This window comes from Grus americana, chromosome 6, assembly GCF_028858705.1.
Source record: "Grus americana isolate bGruAme1 chromosome 6, bGruAme1.mat, whole genome shotgun sequence".
NCBI lineage: Eukaryota > Metazoa > Chordata > Aves > Gruiformes > Gruidae > Grus > Grus americana.
Window position 1 is genome coordinate 604231 of NC_072857.1, and position 22246 is coordinate 626476.

Sequence of the window (22246 nt, forward strand, 5' to 3'; positions counted from 1 at the left end):
AGATGGATACTATTTTTTCTGAGTTGGATGGGATTTCTTTGATTTTGGGGTTGGTTTTTTTTTTATAATCGTAAGTCTGCCTTGAGTCTTAGGCAAGATTTATGACTAATTTAAATTCTTTTTAAATTCTGAAAACTTACAGACCTTGGGAAGCTTTTTCACAGAGAGTTAAATCTCTCTCTGAAGAACGTTTGCACATTATTTTAAAAAGGATATCCCAAAAAATGCTTGCTAATGTTTGTCATAGTACCTGTAGTGGTTTGGGTTTTTTCCTACTGCTGACTTTTGAAGGAGTAATTTTACCTTCGTTTATATTTTTGTTTCTAATCTCCTTGGTTTTTTCCTCCAAAAGTTAAAGGGAAAAACCTGGAGTTCACATTCTTTATACTCCAGGAACTGCAGCCTAAATGTGCAGCCAAAGGAAGATAAGGGAGGGAGAAAAGGCTCTCTTCAAACCTTTTTCATTTTGGATAATTTAAACAGCACTAACGCAGCAGCAGCTTTCTCCCCGGGACTATGCGTGCTTAAAAATACGGTAGTTGATGCAGCCTCGACCTCATCTTCAGCATGTCCTTTGGCTTCAGGGTTAACCATCCCAGCACAGAGTGCACGCCAGTGAAATTCCCCGTAGTCCCTCGGGGACTCTTTGTGGCCTTGCAAGCGCTTTCACTTCAGCATCTGGGTGTGCGAAGTCAGGAAGAAGGGAAAACGTACCACAGTTGAGATTCTCCAAGTCATCATCTGTGGGAGAGATGAGCATAACAGGAATAAATAAACCAAAGGGATCCTTGGTCTGTTATTTCAGTCACTTTTTTTAAACTGTTGAACTCGGGCTCATTTCCAGTCAATAATGCTTTATTTTTAAGAATCCGATTCAATTAAATATTTTTCAGTATTAACAGTGTTATTTTAGGTTGTCCATGCATTTTTAATAACAACTCCATTATGTCTTTTCTAAGTTACTGGGTGAATTGCGTAGTCTTTTGTGTCAGATTTTACGAGAGGCTGGTTGAGAGTCATGACCTGTTGATCTCTTCTGACTGACCCAGTTCTCTTACCAAAGTAGAAGATGCTTCTGGAATGGCCTTTGACCGGTGTGGTAGAGCTCCCACTTCACTACATTTTTCTAACCAGTATTTATTCTCTGTGTTTCACACTGATGAAATACTGCTTCATAAAATATGCCCCTTGGTTGTATGTGAAAAAAAAAAAAAAATCTTCAGTAAAGTCATCCAGTCTGTATATTTTGACAGCCTGTAAATGCAAAGATGATATTTTATTAAAGGGGAGCAGGGAGGGAATTATCATACACAATTTTAAATATTTTTTTCTCGTTTTAGCCATTCAGATGGTGTCCTGACTTTGATTATTTTGCTCACGCATCTTTCCGTACTTTCCAAAGTAGCATTAGCCTATATCTGAATATTTTAACACAAAGAACCTAAGCAATGAAAAAAGGATCAGAAATCTGTAGACTCTGAACTGACTTTTGCACAATATAGTGTCTGAGAGAATCTTTGATACTGATCTAGCCACAGGAAATTAAACAGTTAAAACAGAGGCACTTAACATAATTCGTTGGGTTTTTTCTTGTTTGTGGCGTATCACTCAATGTTGTTGCCCATGAGTCAGTAAAAATGGTGAACCACCGACCTGACCGGCTTTGTTTCCATCAGAGGAAAAAGAAGGAAGTTTGGCCTTCCAGGAACGTGGGTTTTGCTAAATTATGAGTGTGCTGCTTCCTTTTGGTTACTGGTTTGAAGGCCAGAGCTCGTGTCAATCTCTGCTGGAGAGCTGAGGATGCTGCTGCTTTTCTCTCAGAGCATCCTTGCAGAGCTGAGGCCTCGTGCGCAGCCGGGGCCACGCGCCGCTGTTACGGTGCAAAGATCAGTAGTGCACGTGTTCGGGAACTGCTGCTTTCTGGTAGCCTAAAGCTTAGCGCAAGCTGATTTCCTACCGGGGTATGATGAGGTGGCAACATGAGCTCTCTCTTCAGGGAAATGCCAGCCAACTTTCAAGTTTATGTTTTCAAGGACTGACAACTGGCGTTGCCAATGCGCAGGTTATTCCGTGTTAAGCCTGCCCGCGCGGCAGGCAGTTCTCCGCTTCACAGTGGTTCTGGGCATGCACAGTGCTGTATTAAGTCCAGCGGATTAAATTGTCTCCACGGGGAAACAGGAAAAAAATTCTCCCTCATTATTATTCGCTGTTAACGTGGTTTTATTCTGGATTCAAGTTTTAAGCTTTGCAACTTTTATATACGGATACAAGGTGGTGTAAGACAGCTTTTGACATTTTTAAACCGGGTAAATGATCGTGTTCTCCAAAGACGTGTATTATTGATAATAACCTTTTCTCACCTTAGGTCTACACAGATAGAGTAACTGTTATTTTCACATCATGTATTTTAGGTTGCCGTCGTTGCAAAATTAGATCCAGCTAGAGTAGTGGCTGATACGGTGGCATCTAAAGCTCGGATGGGCGTTGGAACCAAAGAAGAGTTTGATCTTCAGAAGCCACTGTTTAAGTTGCATACGTACAGTGAACAGCAGGTAATTGTCTGTAATCGTACTATATAGTTTATTGTATACACATCTATCTTAATAGCAATATATGGTAGTAATATGAATAATATACGCTAAGTAGCCATATTAACAGTAGAACATAGAGTATAATGTGTGTTTAAAAAACCCCAAACCAACCAACCCACCCCCAAACCATTGGCAGTAATAGATGGGGTAATCTCTCTGACCCAGTGTAGCTGCTGGAGGAGCACGAGAGCGGAGCACGAAGGTCCGCTCAGGTCCAGCGCAGGACCCCTGGGCTCTCGCTGAACAGCAGCTCCCAGTGCCACCAGTGGGGAGAGGATACTGGCCTAAATGGGCTGTCAGGCAGTCCCTCTGTTCACTAGGCGTTTTGACTGATCTGTTTGCTATTATTTCATTTCAAAACTCACCCCTTTTACACTTTTATGCATTTATTTAAAAGAGTGCCTCCTTTTCACCTGCTCCAGTTAGTGTTGTGCTGAGTACTTGAGGTGAATTGACTCAGCGTAAAAGTTCTCCTGACTGTACGCAAGAGAGCTATGTCACAGGTAACTTAATTATGGAGTATTCTTCTTCCTGGAAGATTATGCACAGCACAAATCTCTTCATAAGCTGAAAAATAGGAGCTTGACTGCTGGATTGAAGATCAGTTGGGATGTGATCTGCAAGGGCTAAAGGAGAAGGAACCCAGTTGGGTGTAAATGAAGCAGGAAACTGAAGTAACTATGCTCCTGTTTTCAGGTCACTCAGATCGCTGAGGACAGTGCTAGCTCAATTTCAAATGGAATAAAGCGACACAGGGGAGGATTTTTTTATTCCCTTACAGTTCCCCATCTGCTCAGTCTATGCATTTGAAATTATTCCCACTCTGGAATTTGAAAATCATGCTTACAGAAAGAGAAGTGCTGCGATACCATTCGATGGCATAAAAGCTTTCTTTTAGGACTGAATAAGCTGAAATTAAACAATGTCTATAACTAAGCTTGTCCAGCACTTCCCATTTTAAGACATTTTAAAGCTTCTCAGTTTGGTAAAGGAGAGATGTGGTACAAGAGATGTAGTTTTTGTTTGGCTATTAAAATTTACCCAAATCTGACTGATGTATGAGGTTCTGAAAAGCCTTAGCTTAAAAATGCTCTGAACATGCGTATTTGGGGTTGATACCTGAATTCTCGGAATATTCCTGCTGTTCTGACCTCAGCCGGGTCTTGGCACTGCTCAGACTGCGAGCCGTGAGTCCTGCCAAGCACGTTAGCCTGCTGCCCCCCAGGGCTGCGGTGCTTACGGAGAGCCTTGGTCTTCCCGGCAGCTCCGGGCACTGGCAGGGGACGCGGGAACGGAAGGCGGTGTCACCCTCTTGTACTCCCCCGCTGTAGCCCATGGAAGAAGGATTGGAGAGAGGCTTACAAATTTTGTCAAATAACCTTTTGACGAATTTTAGAAGTAATTTCCCTGGGCAGTAACTGTTGCTATGTAAAATGGAAGTGGTACTGCCACTGCCAGGTAGTAGTTCTATGAGAAGAACCACAAATGTGCTAGAAGGACTCGGATTCCATAGAAACAAACAGGAAGGGATTAAAAGTGCTGAAAGCTGGGCTGTATTGATGGGAACATTAGGGAAGTCAGCAGCTCTTCAGTAAGGCGGCTGAATTAAGTCGCTCGGATTCTCATCTACCCTTTGAGTTTTGCTGAGGAATGACAAGCAGGGCTCTTTGTTAAAATCGTTTGGGATCATTAATACTAAAAAGGGTAATGTTAAGATATGTGCAGCGAGATAAGGCTTGTTCACTGTAGAGTTTCTCTGCTTTTGAAGGCCTTTTTGACCATAGTTTTTTTGACTGTCTTTTAAAACTTTTAAAATATATGCATCCACAGATAACCTGTAAGATACACTGTGTGTATGAGGAAAGTATCGCTTTGTTTCTATTTAATATTGCTGTGGTTTATTTTAACAGATCATTTCTGACCCTAGACTTCGTGTTGAGCTAGCTCTTCGAGAAGCTGGACTTCATAAAACGCATTATGCCAAAGAGATTTTACCAAAAATTCCACCACTGAAGCTTCCAAGACGAGATACGGAATCTACAGCTTTTAAAATGTAGAGCGCCTCTCATATCAGGAGCAGAGATGCTTCAGGGTATCGCCTGGCCTATACTGTGAAACCTTCAAATAAATTTCCCTTAGGCTGTGTTACAGAACTACTTAGTTCTCAGGGCGTGCAATCATTTAAAAAAAACAACGCACCTTTCTCGTGCAGTGCTACGCATTTTACGCCTGCCTTGGTGCAGGTTTTATGGAGGTTTGGTGGGTGGCAGCTGTTGTAGTGTAAATTCCCACGTCCCTTTCTACAGGGCGACAGGACACCCCTACATGAAAGACTCCAACAGACGTTACAGGCCAATCGGATACAAAGCATCTTGAGTACGAGCTCTGGTTTTTAACTGGCAGCATAAATCCAAAATAGCTTTGCAGAATGGTCACTTTGGATTGTGTTATGATACGTGAATACATCCCACATAACTTTCATTCCAGGTTGCTTGATTCTTTCAATTATGAAATCTTTGTTATCATGAATGTTTCTGTTACTCCGTATTATCAAGAGGGCCAAGAAAGCTGGAGAGGGGCTGGTGACAAGGGCAGGGAGTGACAGGCCAAGGGGAACGGCCTGAAGCTGCAGGAGGGGAGATGGAGATGGGATGTGAGGCAGAAATCCTTCCCTGTGAGGGTGCTGAGGCCCTGGCACAGGGTGCCCAGAGAAGCTGTGGCTGCCCCTGGCTCCCTGGCAGTGTTCAAGGCCAGGTTGGATGGGGCTTTGGGCAACCTGGGCTAGTGGAGGGTGTCCCTGCCCGTGGCAGGGGTGGCACTGTGAGGTCCCTGCCCACCCAAACCGGGCTGTCAGTCTGTGTTTATAAGAAGAAACTTAACCTGTGCCTATATTTAGAAACCAATTTGCTGCATCGTATTTACTGCAAACCAGTCATGCAGTCATTTCATATTGCAGATTAATCTTTCAGTATAAATTATAAATTAGAAATAACATTTCAGATCTGGGATCTTTATTTTGGAACTGAAACTACTGACTGTGATTCTATTAAATGAAAGGGAAATTGATGTCATTTCATTTTGTAACTGATTATGTTTTCAAGCCTTACATAAGATGACTGTAAAATGTATGTGAACAAGTTAGAATTAGCAGTTTAAACAAAAATTTCTAAGGACAATGAAAGGTCGGAACATCCATAGTTGTGTATCTAGAAAATGATAGGAACTTCATTAAGGTAATATTGTAATGCCTTATAGGCGTTAACGGATCCCATACCTACAATGCTTTGTGAAACAGAAGTAATTCCTCGCTGTCGAAACAAAAAGCTGAGGATCGGGGTAGATGAGGGCCACCTCTGTGTTCTCCCAGCAGAGCCCACGGCGCCGGTTCGGCAGGCGCCAAGCGGGAGGTTTCGCGCCAGGCACCGCGTGCCGCCTCCCCGCCTGCACAGCGGCAGCCCCTCGGCCGGTGACACATCCAGCGACTCTGCACCAAATGTTTTGCAGTCGGAGACAAGCAGCGTTTAGTTTTTCACACCTCAACCGGATAGTAACGCTGGCAGCATCTCGTCGCGTGAGCCCGATGTCAGCGCGTCTCTGAGCACCGGGGGGAGGGAGGTTTGCTCGCGCCTGGCTGCTCAAGGGTGCAAAGTCAGGAGCGGCCGGACGCTCCGAGAAGGGTGCCGGAAGGGCAGGGGACGAGCTGGGGCGACGGACTCCCGAGGGCAAGCAGAGTTTAAGACTGGGGCAACATAATCTGAGTGTTGAAGTTATTTTATTGGGGGGATAATGCTACAGAGACTGCCCAAAAGGCGTGGGAGCTGTGTGTCTTCTGGATTTAGCCTTTGCATGTTTGTGCTAAAATTACAATTCTGTGTATATTTGCGCATTTTATTTTGGTATCTCATTTGAGGTCACTCGTTATTTTTACAACACACTTGGCCAGCTTCACAACCTGTTGGATGTTCCTGCAGGGGAGACCAGCATTGATTTTCTTCTCTTCCGGAGACCAGGCTGGCTTCTAGGCTGCTTCCCAGAAACGGAAGATCCCAAACTTCAGGCAGTCTTTTTTTTCTCTTCTCGCTGTTAAAAGCAGATCTACGAGATCATTTCAGTGGCACAAAATCTTTTCAGATTATAGTTATCATCTTTTATAAAAACCAAGACATTTATGAAAAAAGAAAGTTTAAATGAAGCAGATATTTGGGTTTGAAATAAAGGGCGTTGATTTTTAGGCAGTGTCTTGCCATCGTCTTCATGCCTGTTGTTTCTCGGGGAATAGCCTGGGTAGAAGTCCGCTTACCTCCAACTCCCTGCAGCCGTGAATCGGGGCTCCTTATCGATTCGGCGAGGCCGGAATGAGGACTTTTAGAGGGATTTCCATCTGACGGTGGAGCATGGAAAGCGTGCAGGTCAGTGAACCTGGCTTCAGGTATTTTGCTCCGCACGCCCGGGGACGCGCGTGTGCGGGTGGCTCTTGCTGGGAGCTCCTGCAGAGCCCCTCGGTCGCTCGCTGGCCTCTGCAGGGAGGAGCGGGCGTTTCGGCCTCGCCTTACCGCTGGCCACGAGAGATGATCGAGACCCCCCCGGGAAATGGGGATGCTTATAAGGACATTTGTTTTCATGATAAATGCTTTCTACGCTTTTTAAGAAAAACTGAAATTTTGCAAGTTACTTTTGTACAAAGATGGATGAAATTAATTGCATGTAAAAATCTTAATTTAGAAAATGTTAATGGGAAGTTGACTTCTCAGCCGGCATCTCCTGCAGCCCTTTGTTGGTTTTGACTCCGTAAGGGTGACGGTTCAGAATTCAGCTATCCTTTACGCTGATGTATGAAGCGTATGCAGTTTGACTAACAATCTGATTTTTTAAAGCCTGAGACAAACTTCTTCATGAAAATTAAACTTATCTGTGAATTTTGGTAGTCAGAAAAGCAGCTTAAATGTTAAATAGTGCCTGAAAGTCAAGTTTCCAACTGGTGCAAGATCAGTTGTGGTATCCAGCTGTTGCAAACCACTTAACGTTTGTGCCAGAGGGCTTCCACCCCTCACCTCTGTGAATCACATATTTAAGAATTATTAAAATATACATTCAACACAAAAACTACACACACTAATCACATCAACAAGGAAAAGAAAAAAAATTCCCCCCACCAGAATCAAAGCAACACTATCACAACACCAAACAAGAGTGGACAATACACACAGAATCCACCTCTCGTCCCTTCACCACTATTTCACTCTCAAGGTAAGTTCAGTCAATGTTTTGCTCGTTACCTCTTCCAATTACTGTCCTTATCTCGGTTTTCTCGTGCCCCTCGTTGGGCGCCAAAAAGACTGTGGTGGGTTGAGCCTGGCTGGGGGCCAGGTGCCCACCAGAGCCACTCTATCACTCCCCTCTTCAGTAAGGCAGGGAGGGGAGAAAGGAGGATGGAAAAAAAAACAACCCCAAACTCATGGGTCAAGATAAAGGCAGTTTAATGTAGCTAAAGCAAAAAAAAGCCGCGCGTGGAAGCAAAGCAAAAAGCAAAAGATTATTCTCTACTTCCCATCAGCAGGTGATGTCCGGCCACTTCCTGGGAAGTAGGGCTTCAGTATGCGTACCCCTTACTCCGGAAGACAAACATTGTAAAAAAAAAAAAAAACAACGAATGCCCCCACCCTGTTCCTCCCCCTATTCTCAGTTTCTTATTGCTGAGCAGACGTCATATGGTATGGAATATCTCTTTGGTCAGTTTGGGTCAGCTGTCCCAGCTGTGTCCCCTCCCAAGATCTTGCCCACCCCCAGCCTGCTGCTGGGGAAAAAGAAATGTTGGAAAGACAGCCTTGATGTGTGCTGGCACTACTCAGTAGTAGCCAAACCACTGGTGTGTTATCAACAGTTTGCTAGCTACCAATACACAGCACAGCACCATGAGGGCTGCTGTGGGGAGAATTAACTCCATCTCAGCCAGACCCAATACAGCCAGTTTACGTGCACGTAAGCTTATACGCACGCTTGTGCGCGTATTTATAGAAAAAGAAAAACGTGAGTGATCGCAACGCCAGCTCTTACCCCTCGGAGCACAGAGAGGGCTTTGCAGTAACGGTTAGTGTTTTGAAAAGGAGCTCACCAAGGACACGCAGTCTGAGCTCTGTAAACTACGGACTCTTAGAGTGTCACAGTTAGAATCTGCAACACAAAAAAGAACAACCTTTAACAACATGATCATTAAGCTAAAAGCAAAATAAGGAAACCAAGAATCTCTTCACCGGACAGTGTTGTAAAAAAATGGAGAGTTCACCATCTCCTGCAAAGTTAATGACCAGAACTGTGTTTCTGTAAGCAGAGTAAACCTCACTCATCACATGAGGCAAAACGTTCAAGTAGCGTATTTCTTTTCCTGGAGTGGTTTTAAATTATTTTCACAAAGGACTTAAGGTACGTCGCTATTAGTGCATGTGTTTCTTGAGCAGACCGTGGACTTAGCCGAACTGAGTCCGAATGGTACGTCGGATTGCGTGGTGAGCGACTGGAGGGATTTTGTTTCAGTCCTGGGAGGACGCTGGCTCCTGTCCTGGGATTCCTCCCCCGCAGATTAATCTCTGAGCCAAGGAACTGCGATCGCGGGATGGAAACTAGGAACCAATCTGCTTGTCTTGTAAAAAAGTGGAGTTTGCTTTTTCACAGTGGCAAACTGACTGTATCCCAGATGAAAGCGCTGGCAAGTTGTTGGTGTAGCTGAGCGGGACCGTGGAAGCGGGGTCCCGGCGCCGGGGGAGCACCCCGGACGGCCCCGCTCGCTGCCAGCCCCCCGCCCCAGCAGCCGACTCTGCGGAAGGGAGGCGGCAGCGTGATGAGGTGTGGTGGGGTGACAAGAGGGACGCCAGAGAAACCCGCACGTCTGGGAGGCAAATCGAGCTGCACCGGGCGTTTGGAAATAGTTCTGGGACGAGAAGGGCCCCGGGGTTGCTGATGAAGCCAATTTTAGGATACGGACTGGAGAACGAGTACCCTGGGGCAGCCCCTCAGCGTGCCTGTAAGTATCTTTAGACCTACATGTTCGTGCTCTTAATGTCAGTAATATCTTAAGATCCTCTCCCAAGGTTTTGGATACGTTAAAATTTTGTTTTCCAGAACTCTTAAATCCTGTAAGTTACTGTTCCAAAGGTGGTGTAATTCATTTGGAGGCAAGCTGTAACTGAACCGTAAGAACTGGAAGTGATTTCAGTGGGAAATTCTTCAGGCTGCCGGTAACCCTCCGCGAAAACGCCCTCCCCTCGACCCGGGCGCAGTTCAGGCTCTTACAGCTTGTGGAGAGGATTTTCTGGATCGTTGATGGGAGTCGATCAGCGGGTGAACGTGCAGGATGCGGTCCCTGGCAGTTACCTGAAATCAGGTCAAGGTTGTTTCAGTAACGTGTGTGCCCCGTCCCTTTCCCTCTCGGGGGTTCCCCGTGCCCAAACCTGCCGACCACGCGACGGGGGCGAAGCTGCCCCCGCTCAGCCGGACAGTTTGTGCTTCCCGCACACCGACCTCGTGTTCAAACACTCTGGCACGCGTCCGGTTTTGACAGATCTTTAAATATTATTGTACAGATGACAGTCTGAACGGCCTTTGTAACAGCAACAAATAACAATAGCGGTCACAAATGCGGATTCATTTTGCGTGTCGTTTAGTTTATACCAAATGCAAAGGCATCGCCTTCCGAGAGGATCGCTGCGGACAGGGGCGACCCGAACAGGACAATCCTTTACAGCGACTCAAGATGGGGGCGAAGAACCTGCAGTTTGGTAACACAGACTTAATTTCTGTGCGAGTTTTGGCTGGAGCGCTCCTGGGGTGCGTAGGTGTGTTGGTGCAGTTCAAGCTGTATTGGTGGTCCGCAGCTCCCGCACGGCGATGTTCGCTGGATCCGGCCACCCCGCTCAGCTGCGCAGGGCCCCCGCTATTTCCTTTGAATAGTTACTGAACTCCTGTTAACCGCAGTGTTTAAAGCCCGTGCGCTGTGTCTGTGTATAGAGGAGAAAATTACACAACTTGTAAGGTTTGTAAAGAGGAAGAGTAAGCCCACGGGAGTTAAGTACAGGGGGTGTCGCAGTCTGCAGGGCCAGTCATCGCAGCTCCTCGGCGTACGTCAGCTGTGAAGGTCTGCCAGGTTAAATCCAAAAATTGCCAAATTACTGTGGAAGAGGGGCATAGCAAGCTGTGCAGAAAGGGAAAATTGGGGAAAAACCCCCCTTAATTTAGGTTTAATCTTACCTAAGGAGCTGCCACGGATGGCAGGCAGCTGGAGCCGCGTGCGAGTGGTGTTCCGCGCTGGGGCGGCAGCGGTGCTGGCCAGGGAGCTGGGTCCCGGGGCGCTGGCGCTCCCTCCGCTCCTGCCGCAGCCCCGGGGCATCGCCGCAGGCTGGACCCGACGCTGCGCTCAGTGCGACCCGGCGCGGGCACGCGTCCCCACCTCTCCCCTACCTCCGCTGGTGCCTTTGGCTGTCCTGCAGCTGCACCGGGGTCCACAGAGCGGCCCCGTGCCCGGTGCAGCTACTCCCCTCGCGCAGCAGGTGAAGTCCTTTGTGCGAGCAAAACGTATACCTGCGGCGTGCTAACCTGGGCAGAGTGCTTCATTTTATTGCTGTTCCTACTGTTAATCCTCTCAAATGGCTTTTTGTTTAAATAAAACATGGCCTCGAGCAATACACAGATGGTCGCATTTGCAAGCAGATCCAAAGGTTTATAAATAGTCCTCAGATTATTAAGTCTTCATTTATTACATTTCATCTACGCTGCAATCAGCATTTAATTTTGCAAAGGAAACGGTTCCAGAGTAACCAAAGTTTGTTTACATAAATGTCACGCGCTTCCTGACACTTTTCTTGTGTTTGGTAGTTCTGAAGTTACAATCTTCTTGTAGGAAACAACTCGGCACAACCCATCTGCTGGGCTCGCTACAGGATTGCGGACAAGGGGCTGTTTTCTGTGCCAGGGTGCAGCTACCGGCCTCCTGCTTTCCGGAAAGTCTGCGACCGCGCGTGGCTCCTGCGTAACGGCTGGACCAGGGGCAGCAGAGGTCCCCCGGGCACCTGCGTTGTCCCAGGGAGCGACCGCTGTTGGGTGGATCTTCGCTCTGGATCCGCCACCAGCTACAGCAGCGCTGGCCGTGCAGGTGACGTTACACAATTTAACCGTCAGACGCGCGAGAGACCCATTAGCAGAGGAGGTCTCGCCCTGGCAAAACGCTGAAATCGGTACTGCGTGTTCTGAAGGCGTCCCCTGCTCTGACTGCTGAACGAGCTCCAACGCGTCAGGTGGGTCTGATCCTGCAGCCTTTCTTAGGCCTTGGTAGCGTGGGTAGTTTTGCCCACATAAGAACATAAAGACTTGGCGTTATGCTTGGGTGGAGGGAGGACGGCCAAAGATCATTTTGCCTTTGTAGAAGCCACGGGTGCACGTCGTACGGCTGACGAGCGTGGGAAAGCCAGGAATCTCCGTGCTGCAGGCGCGTAGTTCCTCTGTGAGGTCCTTGTCCAGCTCGGTGCTCCGCACCACCACGTCATCCAGCACCACCTGCTCAAGCTGTGGCTCGAAGGAGTCGTCCACCGTCGTGTCCGTGATCGCAACAGACCCGGCCTCGATCCCTGTGGAAACGAAGGCTGAGGCTGAGGCAGACCTCACAACACTTGTGACCTGCTGCAAAACCTCAGCATGACAGAAAAATCTCTGCAGATGTATGTGCGAGCGTGGGGTTGGTTTCTTTCGTGAGTAAAGCAGATGTGAGAGAATAATTGAAATTCATGCAGTAGCACAGACATACAAGTAAAACGTACAGAATCAGCACACGATGAGCCACTGTGGGAACGTGCTGAGTGACAGCGTTTGCGTTGCGGCTGGCTTGCAGGGATCGTGCCCCACCAGCAGCTTGTGCAGGCGCGAGCAGCACCAGCGCCCCGGCCGGGGGTCCCACCAGCGCAGAGGAGTACAGGCACTGGGGCAGCCGGGAGGAGCTCACAGCGAGAGACTGACTTCCAGTCAAGCGTTTTCTGTTTGAAAAGTGATACTAAATTGTTGTGAATTCAAGGCCTTTGTCATGATGAAAACGTGCACTCTGCTAAGCCAGTCTGCTGGGGTTTAACCCAAAACAAAATACCATGTTCTTTGCTATTTGGGGACCTGACAAAAGAGTAAAGCTCATAATTACATCACCTATTGCTGAGATTTTTTTGTATTAATACCCTCTCTGCCCAGAAGACAGACCACGGATAGCTCGTATAAGCCTCCAGAAGTACCGATGCCTATAACAGCGACGTCTCGGCATTTTGCGTGGTGCAGCAGTTTGATTAGTTGATAGAAATGGAAGAGATGCCCATCCCGTGCTGCTGGCAGGAGGGAAAAGAAAAACGTCATTTCCCGTGATGCTGTGGCAGGTGACAGGTACGTGACTGCACCGAGCCCAGGGTTACGCTGTGGCCTCTTTCCACTGATGAGGCCAACAGCGATTTTTCTGAGGGGGGAGAGACATCTCAGGGTCTTTGTAGCCTGTCCAGCTGAAGTGCCTAACTCTTCTCCTCCCCTCGGCACTTCGAAGGCTGCTCTTGTCAGCAGAGCTGACGTTCAGCTCTGGGGACCAGCATGTCGGGCCCGCAGATGGCGTCTCTCCTTCGAGAAAGGTCTCTCCACAGATGCATCCCGACAGCTGAACGCTCCAGGACCTTCCCCTTCGTTGCCCGTCCTTACGCCACGTGCTGACTTCCGTTCTTTGCCGTGTCCTGGTCGTACTCTTGGAGTGGTGAATTTCTGTGAGGACAACCCAAGCCTCCGCTTCTCCAGGCACCTCCCAGCCCGTCCTCGCTCCCTGCCGGAGCGCCTCCCCCCGCGTCGCTGGGCGTGCAGGACGATGGATGGGTTTGTACCCCTGGGTGAGGACCGGTTTCAGGGTCAGGCGTTTGCCACGTGAAGCCTCGCGCCTTGCAGGTGCCCTGCTTCCCGGCTCGCGTCACCCGCCCCGGTGTCCCCCCCGTCCCCAGCGCCTGCCTGGCTGCCCGCAGGCTCTCCCCCTCGCCGGCCCCTTCCCCGTCCTGTGCCACGGCTCGTGGTGCCCGCTGCGCCCGCTCCATTGCCGCTCCGCTGGGCCGGCAGACGTTTTGCAAATCTCGAGCTGTCGAGGCTGCCGCTGCTTTCTGCCCAGAGCTCCCTCACGCAATCATCTTGGTTTTCTGCTCCATCGCTCACCTGCCATCCTTTTCTCGGCTTTACCTTTAAAAACAAAAGGTGTTCGGTGCTGTGGGGTTTGTTTTTTCCCCATGACAAATGGCTCACGTTTTCTCGGTTTTGCTATCCTGTTGGAAAACCTGAAGGAAGCGTATGTAAAGCAGCACAGTTAAATTAACGTATGCAGTCAGTTTTCCGATTGCTTTGTCTCTTTTCATTTGGCTGTGAGACTGATGGTCTATTAGGCTTGTATCATGTTTTAAATATGAAAACATTTTGCATGTTGTTATTTTGGAACATCAGCCTGACTTATTTGCCAATGCCTAAAAAATTTATTCTCATTGTAAATATTCAAAGCAGGAAACTGTTCCTGCCTCCGGTATGTTTGAGTTCATTTGTGTTTCTAAGCAACTTGCAAAAATGTGATGTTGGCAGCTGCTCTGCACAAAGCGTTTTGGGGGAGGCTTGCTGCGTGCTCTGCCCTGTGTCCCCTCGCAGGGACGAGCCCGGGGGTCGATGGCTGCTGCATGGCCCAGAGCTCAGCGCCCGCCTTTCTTCTAGCTGTGTCACAACTGCTGTCAGGCTGGGGAATAGCAAAACTTGTGGGGTTTTTCGCCTTGGATCCTTTCAGATTGGTTCCCTCAGGCTTTTCCATCAGTCGGGTTTGCTTTGGTTTTGTCAGAGGGACCAAACGTGAGCTGATGTGTGAGTGACGCTGGCTCCTGTGAATCAGATTTAAGACTAATCTTGTGCCTGGAGAAATGACGACAGGACCGAGCCTTGGGGTATGAGCACTCATCAGCACAGCTTTTGCCTTTGTGCGGTGCCAAACGTATTGCTGCTCTTAAAGAGTAATTAATAATAAAGCAAGGTTTTTACTTTAGAGCTCATGTCAATGTAATACTTCCAGCAATATTTCATAGTTCATGCGTGGTGCGAAGTGGTCTTCGCCTCTCAAATTGCCAGACTGCTGAGCTGAGCAAAATACGTGCGTGTTCATTTTTAATATGATGCTTTTTAAACTGAACATGGAGGGCGCAGAGAAGTATCATTCAAACAGAAGAAGCTTTACCATGGCTGAAAGGTTGCACTGGTGTTAACGGCTGAAAAACTGAGAAGAGGGAAATATCTGCCGGTGGGCGTTGCGGGAGGTGGAGGCACGGGAGGAAGGGGTCGTGCTGGCCACCCTCCCTGGGCTGGGGGAGACGGGGCCCCTGCACCAGCCCGCTGCGGCACCACGCCGGCAGCAGCAGACCCCGGGGCAGGGGCTGCCGTGAGCGCCCGGGATGGACAACGCGTGCGGCGCGGTGCAGCCCAGCACGGTACTTACGCCGATGGAGAGCACCAGCCTGGTACGTGGCGTACCGGTCCGTCCCCACGCAGATGTCTGCCAGGTCCTCCCCGTCGCCCGCCAGTCCCCGCTCCTGGTGCACCAGCTGGGCGAATGCCCTCATCCTGTGCGGGCTGCTGCCAACGCAGACAAGCTGGATGTAAAATATGAATTTGTTGGTACTTTTTAGCTATCACAGGTACCAAGATTCAGTCACAAAGTGGCAGCGGCAGGCTGCGCTGGACACGTCTCCCCAGAGAGCGCGGTGGGATGCTGCTTCCTCACAGGCAATCGGGGGCTATCGGAACAACTGAGGGTCTCGAAACCAGGAGTTACAACCAAACGGGTACTCCTTTAGGGTTGTGACTACGCTACGTCCAGACAGCTGTACAGCTGCACATACTTGGGTATCAGTCCCAGGCCAAGAAAATCTAAAATAATTCAGCAAATTTAAGCTGTTAGTATTCCTACTGACAGCAAAGCAAAACCAGATGTCAGAGTAGCTCATCACTTAATTTATTCTACCAACAGTGCCGACTGCAATTAGTGAGCACTGCTGATGACACAGGGGCCACGAAGTCAGGGAGGAAAAAGGACAAATTTTACATATTAAAAGAAAAAATGCTCCCTGAACGCAGGAGGGGGACCAGCATGCGGCTGCAAGGGCAGCGCTGCTGATCCGGCTGCCAGCGGCACAGGGGAGCGGGAGCCCGCGTGTGGCAGCGGCTGTGCCGGGCTGCTCAAGCACCGGGGCACCACGCCGCTGGGGAAGTGCTCCGATTTCAAATGGAAGAGGAATGTGGTCATGACAGGCTGGTTTTGACAGCAGGTCTCAGCCAAAAATATGACCTCCCCTTTCCCTTGTCTCCAGTAGATGATGATCAGATGCTTTGCACAAATGCTTCTTCCGTCTGTCCTCTAGCACGGGGGCCAATATAAAATCAGGGTTTACAGAACCGCAGGTTTTTAAAGGAGAATTTTCTTTTGGGATTTCTGCCAAAACAAACAAGGATGGAGAAACTCCCTGCCCGGTCTGCCCCGGGTTGCCGGGTCCCTTTGCCGAGCAGCCGGACCCCGTCCCCAGTGGGAGCATCCGCAGCAGCGGGGCCCCGGCACGGGATGGCAGAGCTGCGGCACGAGGGGGTGCAGAGCCCTGCGGGGCTGGGGGCTGCTGCCTCGCTTTTGCACCTGCTTGTTGCGGGCAGGTTGTGCGTCTTCGTTCCCACGTCCGAGTGACACAGAACGCCCTCCTCCATCGAGTCCAAGTGTGGGGTTTTAACGTGGACAAGCCCACTGCTGCGGGGAGACGGGGTGAAGACGGGTGGGGGCAGTGGGCACCGGGCAGCGCCCGCGGGAACAGGGACAGGGCAGGATGGGATGTGGGGTGGCTGGGGAGCCCCCGCGAGGGGCACAGCCCTGCTGTCGGGACAGGGACGAGCAGCTCTGCATGGCGTCCAGGGTGGCTGCCTTTCTGCCAGAGCCCTGCTGCCACACGGGCTGTCACGCTGCGGGCATCCATCCCTATCGGTAACCTCTTCGACATCTCTTCTGTTATGGCCGCGTGTTTGGCAAAAAATGTTTAGTCAACAGCAACCTTAGCTCGCTCTTTCATATAATTCTGCCAGAAATATCTAGTGGGTAATGTACTGTGCTATTTTGTATGTGACAGCTTATTAAGCTCTTAGCAAATCAGGATTTTATATTTCTATTGTCCCCAATAACTGCCTCGCAGTACAAGTGCAAATTAAATTCAGATTCTGTAGACAGCAGGAGGCCAGTTTGCCTTCCCTTTGCTGTGCTTTAATAGGTGGAAAGCAACTAAGTAACAATACAGGTCAATTTTACAAATAAGGCTTAAACAAAACCCAGAGAACATTTTTCTTGTCTTATTAAAACAAACTCAAACCCTCCCCTGTTACTCACCGGGAGTAACCTGTTGTTTCGGTCACTGCGGCTCTACCAGAGTCAGCTGAAAGCGATACTCTGCAGCAAAGGTAAGGAAAACAGCCCGCTGTTTCTTCAGCTGTTGGGTTTTGGAGCTCAGAAGAGGTTTTAAGGGACTCTGCAGGGGGTTAAATACCCTCTCTCCGCTTTGTGCGGCTCCCAAGACCAACAGTGGCCGGTCCCCTCCGCCCGCTCCCCTTCGCCCCATCAGGTGTGAGAGGTTCCTCCTCGGCCGGCGCTGCGGTTTGTCCCCGGCTGGCTGGTTTTGCAGCTGTGTCGCTGTTAACCTCGACTCGCCTTCCACGGCCACGCTCAGGCGGCGAGGGCCGGTGCTGGTGACCCGCTTGCCCTCTGGCCGGCGGAGCGGGCGCCGGGGCGCGTGGCAGACACACGTGTGCACCGGGGCGCAGGCCTGCCTGGCTCCGGCGACAGCTTCGTGCCAAGGGTTTGTTCGAGGTCGCTGTGGCGGCACTCCTCCCCAGGCTGTGCTTCCTGCGGGCCCCCCAGCTTCAGACCGTGCCTTTCTCTGGCCCCGTTCGGTGCAAATTTGAAAGCAGCCTGCGTTTTTCTTAGGTTCAAAAAGAGTTAGTGCTGCAGCAAACCTCGGCAGGCTCAGCGAAGGGGTGGTGGTGCATTGGGCAGCACGGGGTGCACGGAGCTCGGCACCGCGGCTCACAGCTGCGGCAGCCCCGGCTGTTTCACGGGTCCCCCTGGATCAACCCGTGCCGGCAGAGCAGCCGCCTCGTGCCCAGCACTCACGGCACGTGTGTTCGGGGCAGCCATGCTGGCAGGGGCCGGGCAGTGCCCCAGGCGTCGGTCCGATGACGTGAAGGCACCAGCCTGGGCGCTTGGGGGTGACGGGGCTCGGCAGGGGGGCTGGGTCCGAGGTGGGGGCTCGGCACGCCCTGGCCGGCCTGTCGGAGCATTCGGTTGCCGTAGGCCGGGACGCCTTTTACACTTTGAACCATCATGGTCCTCCTGGGTGGCCCAGAAAATTGAGATGGAAAATGGCAAGCGCCAACGGATGGATGTGCCTGCTCCCACTAATCCCCGTCTTCACCCTCACAGCTCTTAACACAAAAAAGTGACTCGCGATGTATTTGTTTCTCTCATTGGCAGCGCTCCTGGAAGGCGGCCCTGATGATTACCAGAGCCGTGCCCAGGTCGGTGACAGAGAGAGGCAGGCTACTGCCGCTCAGAAATGGATCCTGGAGCGACCGATCCTGGTCTGGAGGGGCTGATTTTCTTCTCAGCGATGTCCAGACAATGATTTTTGTTCTCACAGTCTGCACCCAGCTCAGTCTCAGCCCGGGAGCCCTCAGGACCGTTTGCGGTCAGGGGTGCCAGCGCTTGCCCTGGTGCTGGGGAGGCCGGCTGGCTCTGGGGGCCGTGGGAGGAGGGCGTGCTGCCTTCCCCCGGCTCTCCCCACCACAGCCCTCCCCTCAAGCCCCTCTGTTCCCGGTGCCGCCGCTCAGACCCCTCCTGAGGACACAGGGGACTTGGCACAGCAGCCCACCACACCTAAGCGCCCAATGTCAGCCACGGGTGTCGCGGCAGCGCTTGGTGACCGTCCTCATGTGTGGTGGGCCGTGGTGATGGCAGCGCTCCATGGGGCACACACCGCTGCCTGCTGCCCCAGGGCCACGGGGCGTGTGGTGGGACGCAGGACATGCCTTGGGGTGCTGGACAGGGCCTGGGGCGCAGGTGGCAGTGCCGGGACTGCCACCACAGCCCCTGCTTGCAGCTCAGACCAAAGGGCAGCGTGGAGGCAGTGCTGCAGCGGCCAGGCCAGGTCGCCCCTGCTCGCAGCACGAACCGCAGGATGCCGAGCATCGCTGCCGGCGCTCCGTCTCTGCCTCGGTGCTTCTCGGGTTCGTCTCGTCAGCACCGAGCTGCCATTTCAGACAGAGGTGCACAAGTGTCCTGTGCTTCAGGAGCGGGAGAAGACTGGAGATACTGGTCCTGCTGCCTGTCCTGACGTGATGTGAGATGTTGCCCAGGAAGATATTTTAGGCAGCAGCTGGAGGGGCAGAATCTGGCGTTCGCCATTGGCCTTTGGGAATGGTAGATGAAAGCTCTGGTTAATTAGATAAGTGCTAGGTAATTAATTACTGTGGTGAACTGAACCAAGAAACACGGCTGATTTTAGCGCAGATTTTGTCAGCCAACGCTTTTGATCTGCTGCAGTCTGGGATCGCTTCTCTGTGATTTATGTGATCGCCGCCGCAGGTCCCCCGGCTGCTATGGCAAACGCTCGTCCTACAGCGAACTGCGGAGAAGCACGAAGAGCCTGCAGAAGCAGCCAGCGCCCTCATTACAGCCTCTGGGCAGCCTTTAGTTGCCTACAGAGGTTTTTATTATTTTCTTTTTTTAGCTTTGACAACTTTTGTAATTGGAGCCATGTGAATATGTCAGGGCCTGGCCAGCCGAGGACTTTGCAGACTGAACTGTTCAGATCCAGGGTGGGGGGCTGGGCGTCCTCGGGTGCTGGGGGGGCTCCTGTGCCCAGGACCCCTGGCCTGACCACCCTTCTGTGCCCGGCCAGGGATGGCCGAGCAGCCTGGGTTGCCTGACGCCCCCCACGCCCCTGGTTCAGTAGCTGGCCCCCCGCTGTCCTGCTTTCACCTGGTTGCCAGCCGGGCCCCCATCTCCAGGGTCCTGGGCTGAGTGCCGGGCTTGCAACACGGGGCAACCAGCAGTCCCGACTTAGCCCCAAATCAGCATAAAATCCTGATACCAGCGGGGTGCTTGGCTGTGGCAGGCAAGTCTCCTGTGTCCCAGGCTGTGAAGTGTTGCACAAGACCAGGTGATGGGGCTGCCGGGCTCGCCACCCTGCTCCTGGCCACCTCCTCTCCTGCTGCCACCGCATCCCCCCCATCTTTTGGGCTGGTCCTTAATGACAGCTTTGGCTTCTTTCAAAGTGATTTGCAAGGCTCCCTCCATCCAGATGCCTTTACCCTTTGTTGCATGCTGGGTTTCTTCCTTGCCATTTAGCTGGTTAATAAGCACTAAAAATAAATGGAAGAAAATCAAAGCACGATTTCCATCCATTGCAATTGCAGCCCTAGTTAAAAACATATTGTGTGTGGCCTGCTTGCAGCACAGCATCCAGGCAGTAACGAGGTCTTGTTTCGCTAACGGGGCGAGGGAGGTAATTGCTGTAACTGAGGTAGCCTTTTGCTGAGCAAATACACGTCCAAACCCTTAAAATTGCAAAACACTGTATAAAAGCAAATAAGCGTTACAAACCAGTGCTGTAGAAAAGTGTAAATTGGATACCTTGCCCAAGACAGGGTCAGGATGGATCTGAGGAGGGATGGGAGCAGGGTCCTTATGGATATTTCAGACTTGCTGGAGTCGTACCAAAGTCAGGCTGGAATGATTTCTCTGCTCTGCCGAAGCTCTCCCCTCCCTGGCTGCTGTTAACATATGCCTGCCAAAGATGACTTATTGCTGATGCTCCACAGCACTCCTGTAGAATAAGAATCTGTAGTCTCTTTTTCCTTTTAGAGTGCACCAGATTGCACCATGAGGTACACAGAAAAAACTTTCCTTAGGGATAGACGCACATCTTCCTCCTGCAGCCTGGAACTGCCTAAGTTGCTCGGTGCAATTGCTGTATTTTTCAGCATATAACGATGTTTCACGCGCATCACAGTTAATGCAGCGATTGTCACGCAGATCTTTACAGTTTTGTCCAATTAGTGTCACTTGATTTAAAGACTACGACAGGAAGGTTTGCTACTCCCAAACGGCAGCTGTAAGCGCTCTGGGGGAGGTGAGCCCGCCGTTCAGGCTTCCCAGGGGTTCGCCTGCTTCCCTGGGCGCTGCTGCGGTGGAGGAAACGCGGTTCCTCTGCCCCGCGCTGGCCTTCAGCAGCCCTCGCTCCCCGATGGAAACGCCCTCCCGCGGGAGCAGCAGAGCTGGGACGGAGCACCGGCTTCCACCCCTGCCCACGAGCCGCGCTCACCGCGTGCCCACTGCCCGCGAGCGCAGAGGGGCTGAAGCCAGGGCCGTTACCCAGCCATCGTTAAGGGGTTATTTTGGCAGGCAGGGCCTGTGCTGTTGTTGATGATGTGCGAAGGAGAAGGAACAGCTTGTGCGCTGGGCCCAGACGAGTCTGTGGGTTGAGTGGGCAGAAGAATCACCTGCTTGTGAAGGGAGCGCAGCTGAGAGGGAAGGAACGGCGCAAGTCCCTCACCCCGCTCCATCATTTCCAATGGCTCCAACGCTGACGTGCGATCCACAGCCCCGAGGGGATGAGGAGGAGGAGGAAGGACCTTGGTCTCCTGGCTCTGCAGCGGGCTGAGCCGACCCGTGGGTGCTCTGCAACCCGCAGGGCACGGCTGGGAGCGAGTATTCAGTGGTGCCAGAGGGAAAGGCAGGATTGGCAGAATGGGGGCTGGACGGACGGAGGGACAGACAGACGTTGTCATGCGAGTGACCCTGCGGCAAGGCGGGAGCGCGTACGGCCCCAAGCCAGCACACTCCTGTGGGCAGAGGTTGCTGCCTTGGTCCGTTACACGCAGCGCTTCCGTGTCTCCCCCTTCTCCACATTTCGTGGTGGAGCATTTTTGTACACACCTGGCAAGGTCTGCACCTGCACGATTAAAAATTGTATCATGATAAAATAATTTCTCGGAACACACGAACAGCTTCTTAAGTTAAATATTTGCTTATGAACTAAAAATAACGTTCCCGTGCACCCAGCTGCCGTTGGTGACATCCGTGCCTGGTGGTCAGTGAAACCCCGTCCCCGACCCGCCGCAGCCCCCTGCCCCCGGTGTGCTCAGCCCTGGGCAGGGAGCCCCTCGCACGCTGCGTGTGGCAAAGGGGCAAGATTTTGGAGGGTGGTCCTGCTGAGCGAGCAGAGATGGAAATCTCCTGCAGCTCTAGCTCTAAGGTAGGCTGAGCAAGCGTGAGTAAGCAATGTTCCTGGTGGTGTTTGTCCCTGCTGCGTTCAAGGTAAAAAGAACAAGCGTGTTCTTTTTAAGTAAACACAGTTGCACCAAGGGACAGTTGACTTGCGCTTTTGGCTTCCCAGAACTGACGTTGAAGGGAAAGGACAGCGGCTGCCACGGCCGCACAGGTTTTGGCGCCTGCCTCCGTGCAGGTCGGCTCGCTGCATGGCCTGTACAAAAAGTCCCTCACGTTTGGTGTCCTCCTTCGTAATTATTTTTTCTGTGGTTGTTCTCAT

General features: G+C 51.2%; 1 protein-coding gene and 1 long non-coding RNA gene across 13 annotated transcripts in view; one reads left to right on the forward strand and one right to left on the reverse strand.

Annotated features, from left to right (window-relative positions):
• The window catches only part of CCDC148 (coiled-coil domain containing 148), a 77475-nt gene extending 70667 nt beyond the window's left edge, over positions 1–6808 (forward strand). For 4 of the 10 annotated variants that reach the window (XM_054829116.1, XM_054829121.1, XM_054829125.1 and 1 more), the window contains 2 exons: positions 2412–2552; positions 4502–6288. In XM_054829116.1, the coding sequence (XP_054685091.1) occupies positions 2412–2552; positions 4502–4648 (288 nt within the window). In that variant the 3' untranslated portion in view covers positions 4649–6288. Of the gene's footprint in view, positions 1–2411; positions 2553–4501 lie in introns of all 10 variants that reach the window. The other 6 variants (XM_054829119.1, XM_054829123.1, XM_054829124.1 and 3 more) reach the window with 3 other exon arrangements.
• LOC129207757 (uncharacterized) lies at positions 6347–21579 on the reverse strand. Of its 3 annotated transcripts, XR_008577535.1 has the most exons (5): positions 20329–21579; positions 17029–19102; positions 15106–15259; positions 10833–12205; positions 6347–10582 (listed from the first exon to the last, which is right to left on the reverse strand). It is a non-coding gene; the product is annotated as an uncharacterized LOC129207757 (long non-coding RNA). The 3 variants fall into 3 exon arrangements; XR_008577534.1 differs by lacking the exon at positions 10833–12205; XR_008577533.1 differs by having other exon boundaries at positions 6347–12205.
• Positions 21580–22246: the final 667 nt, after the last annotated feature.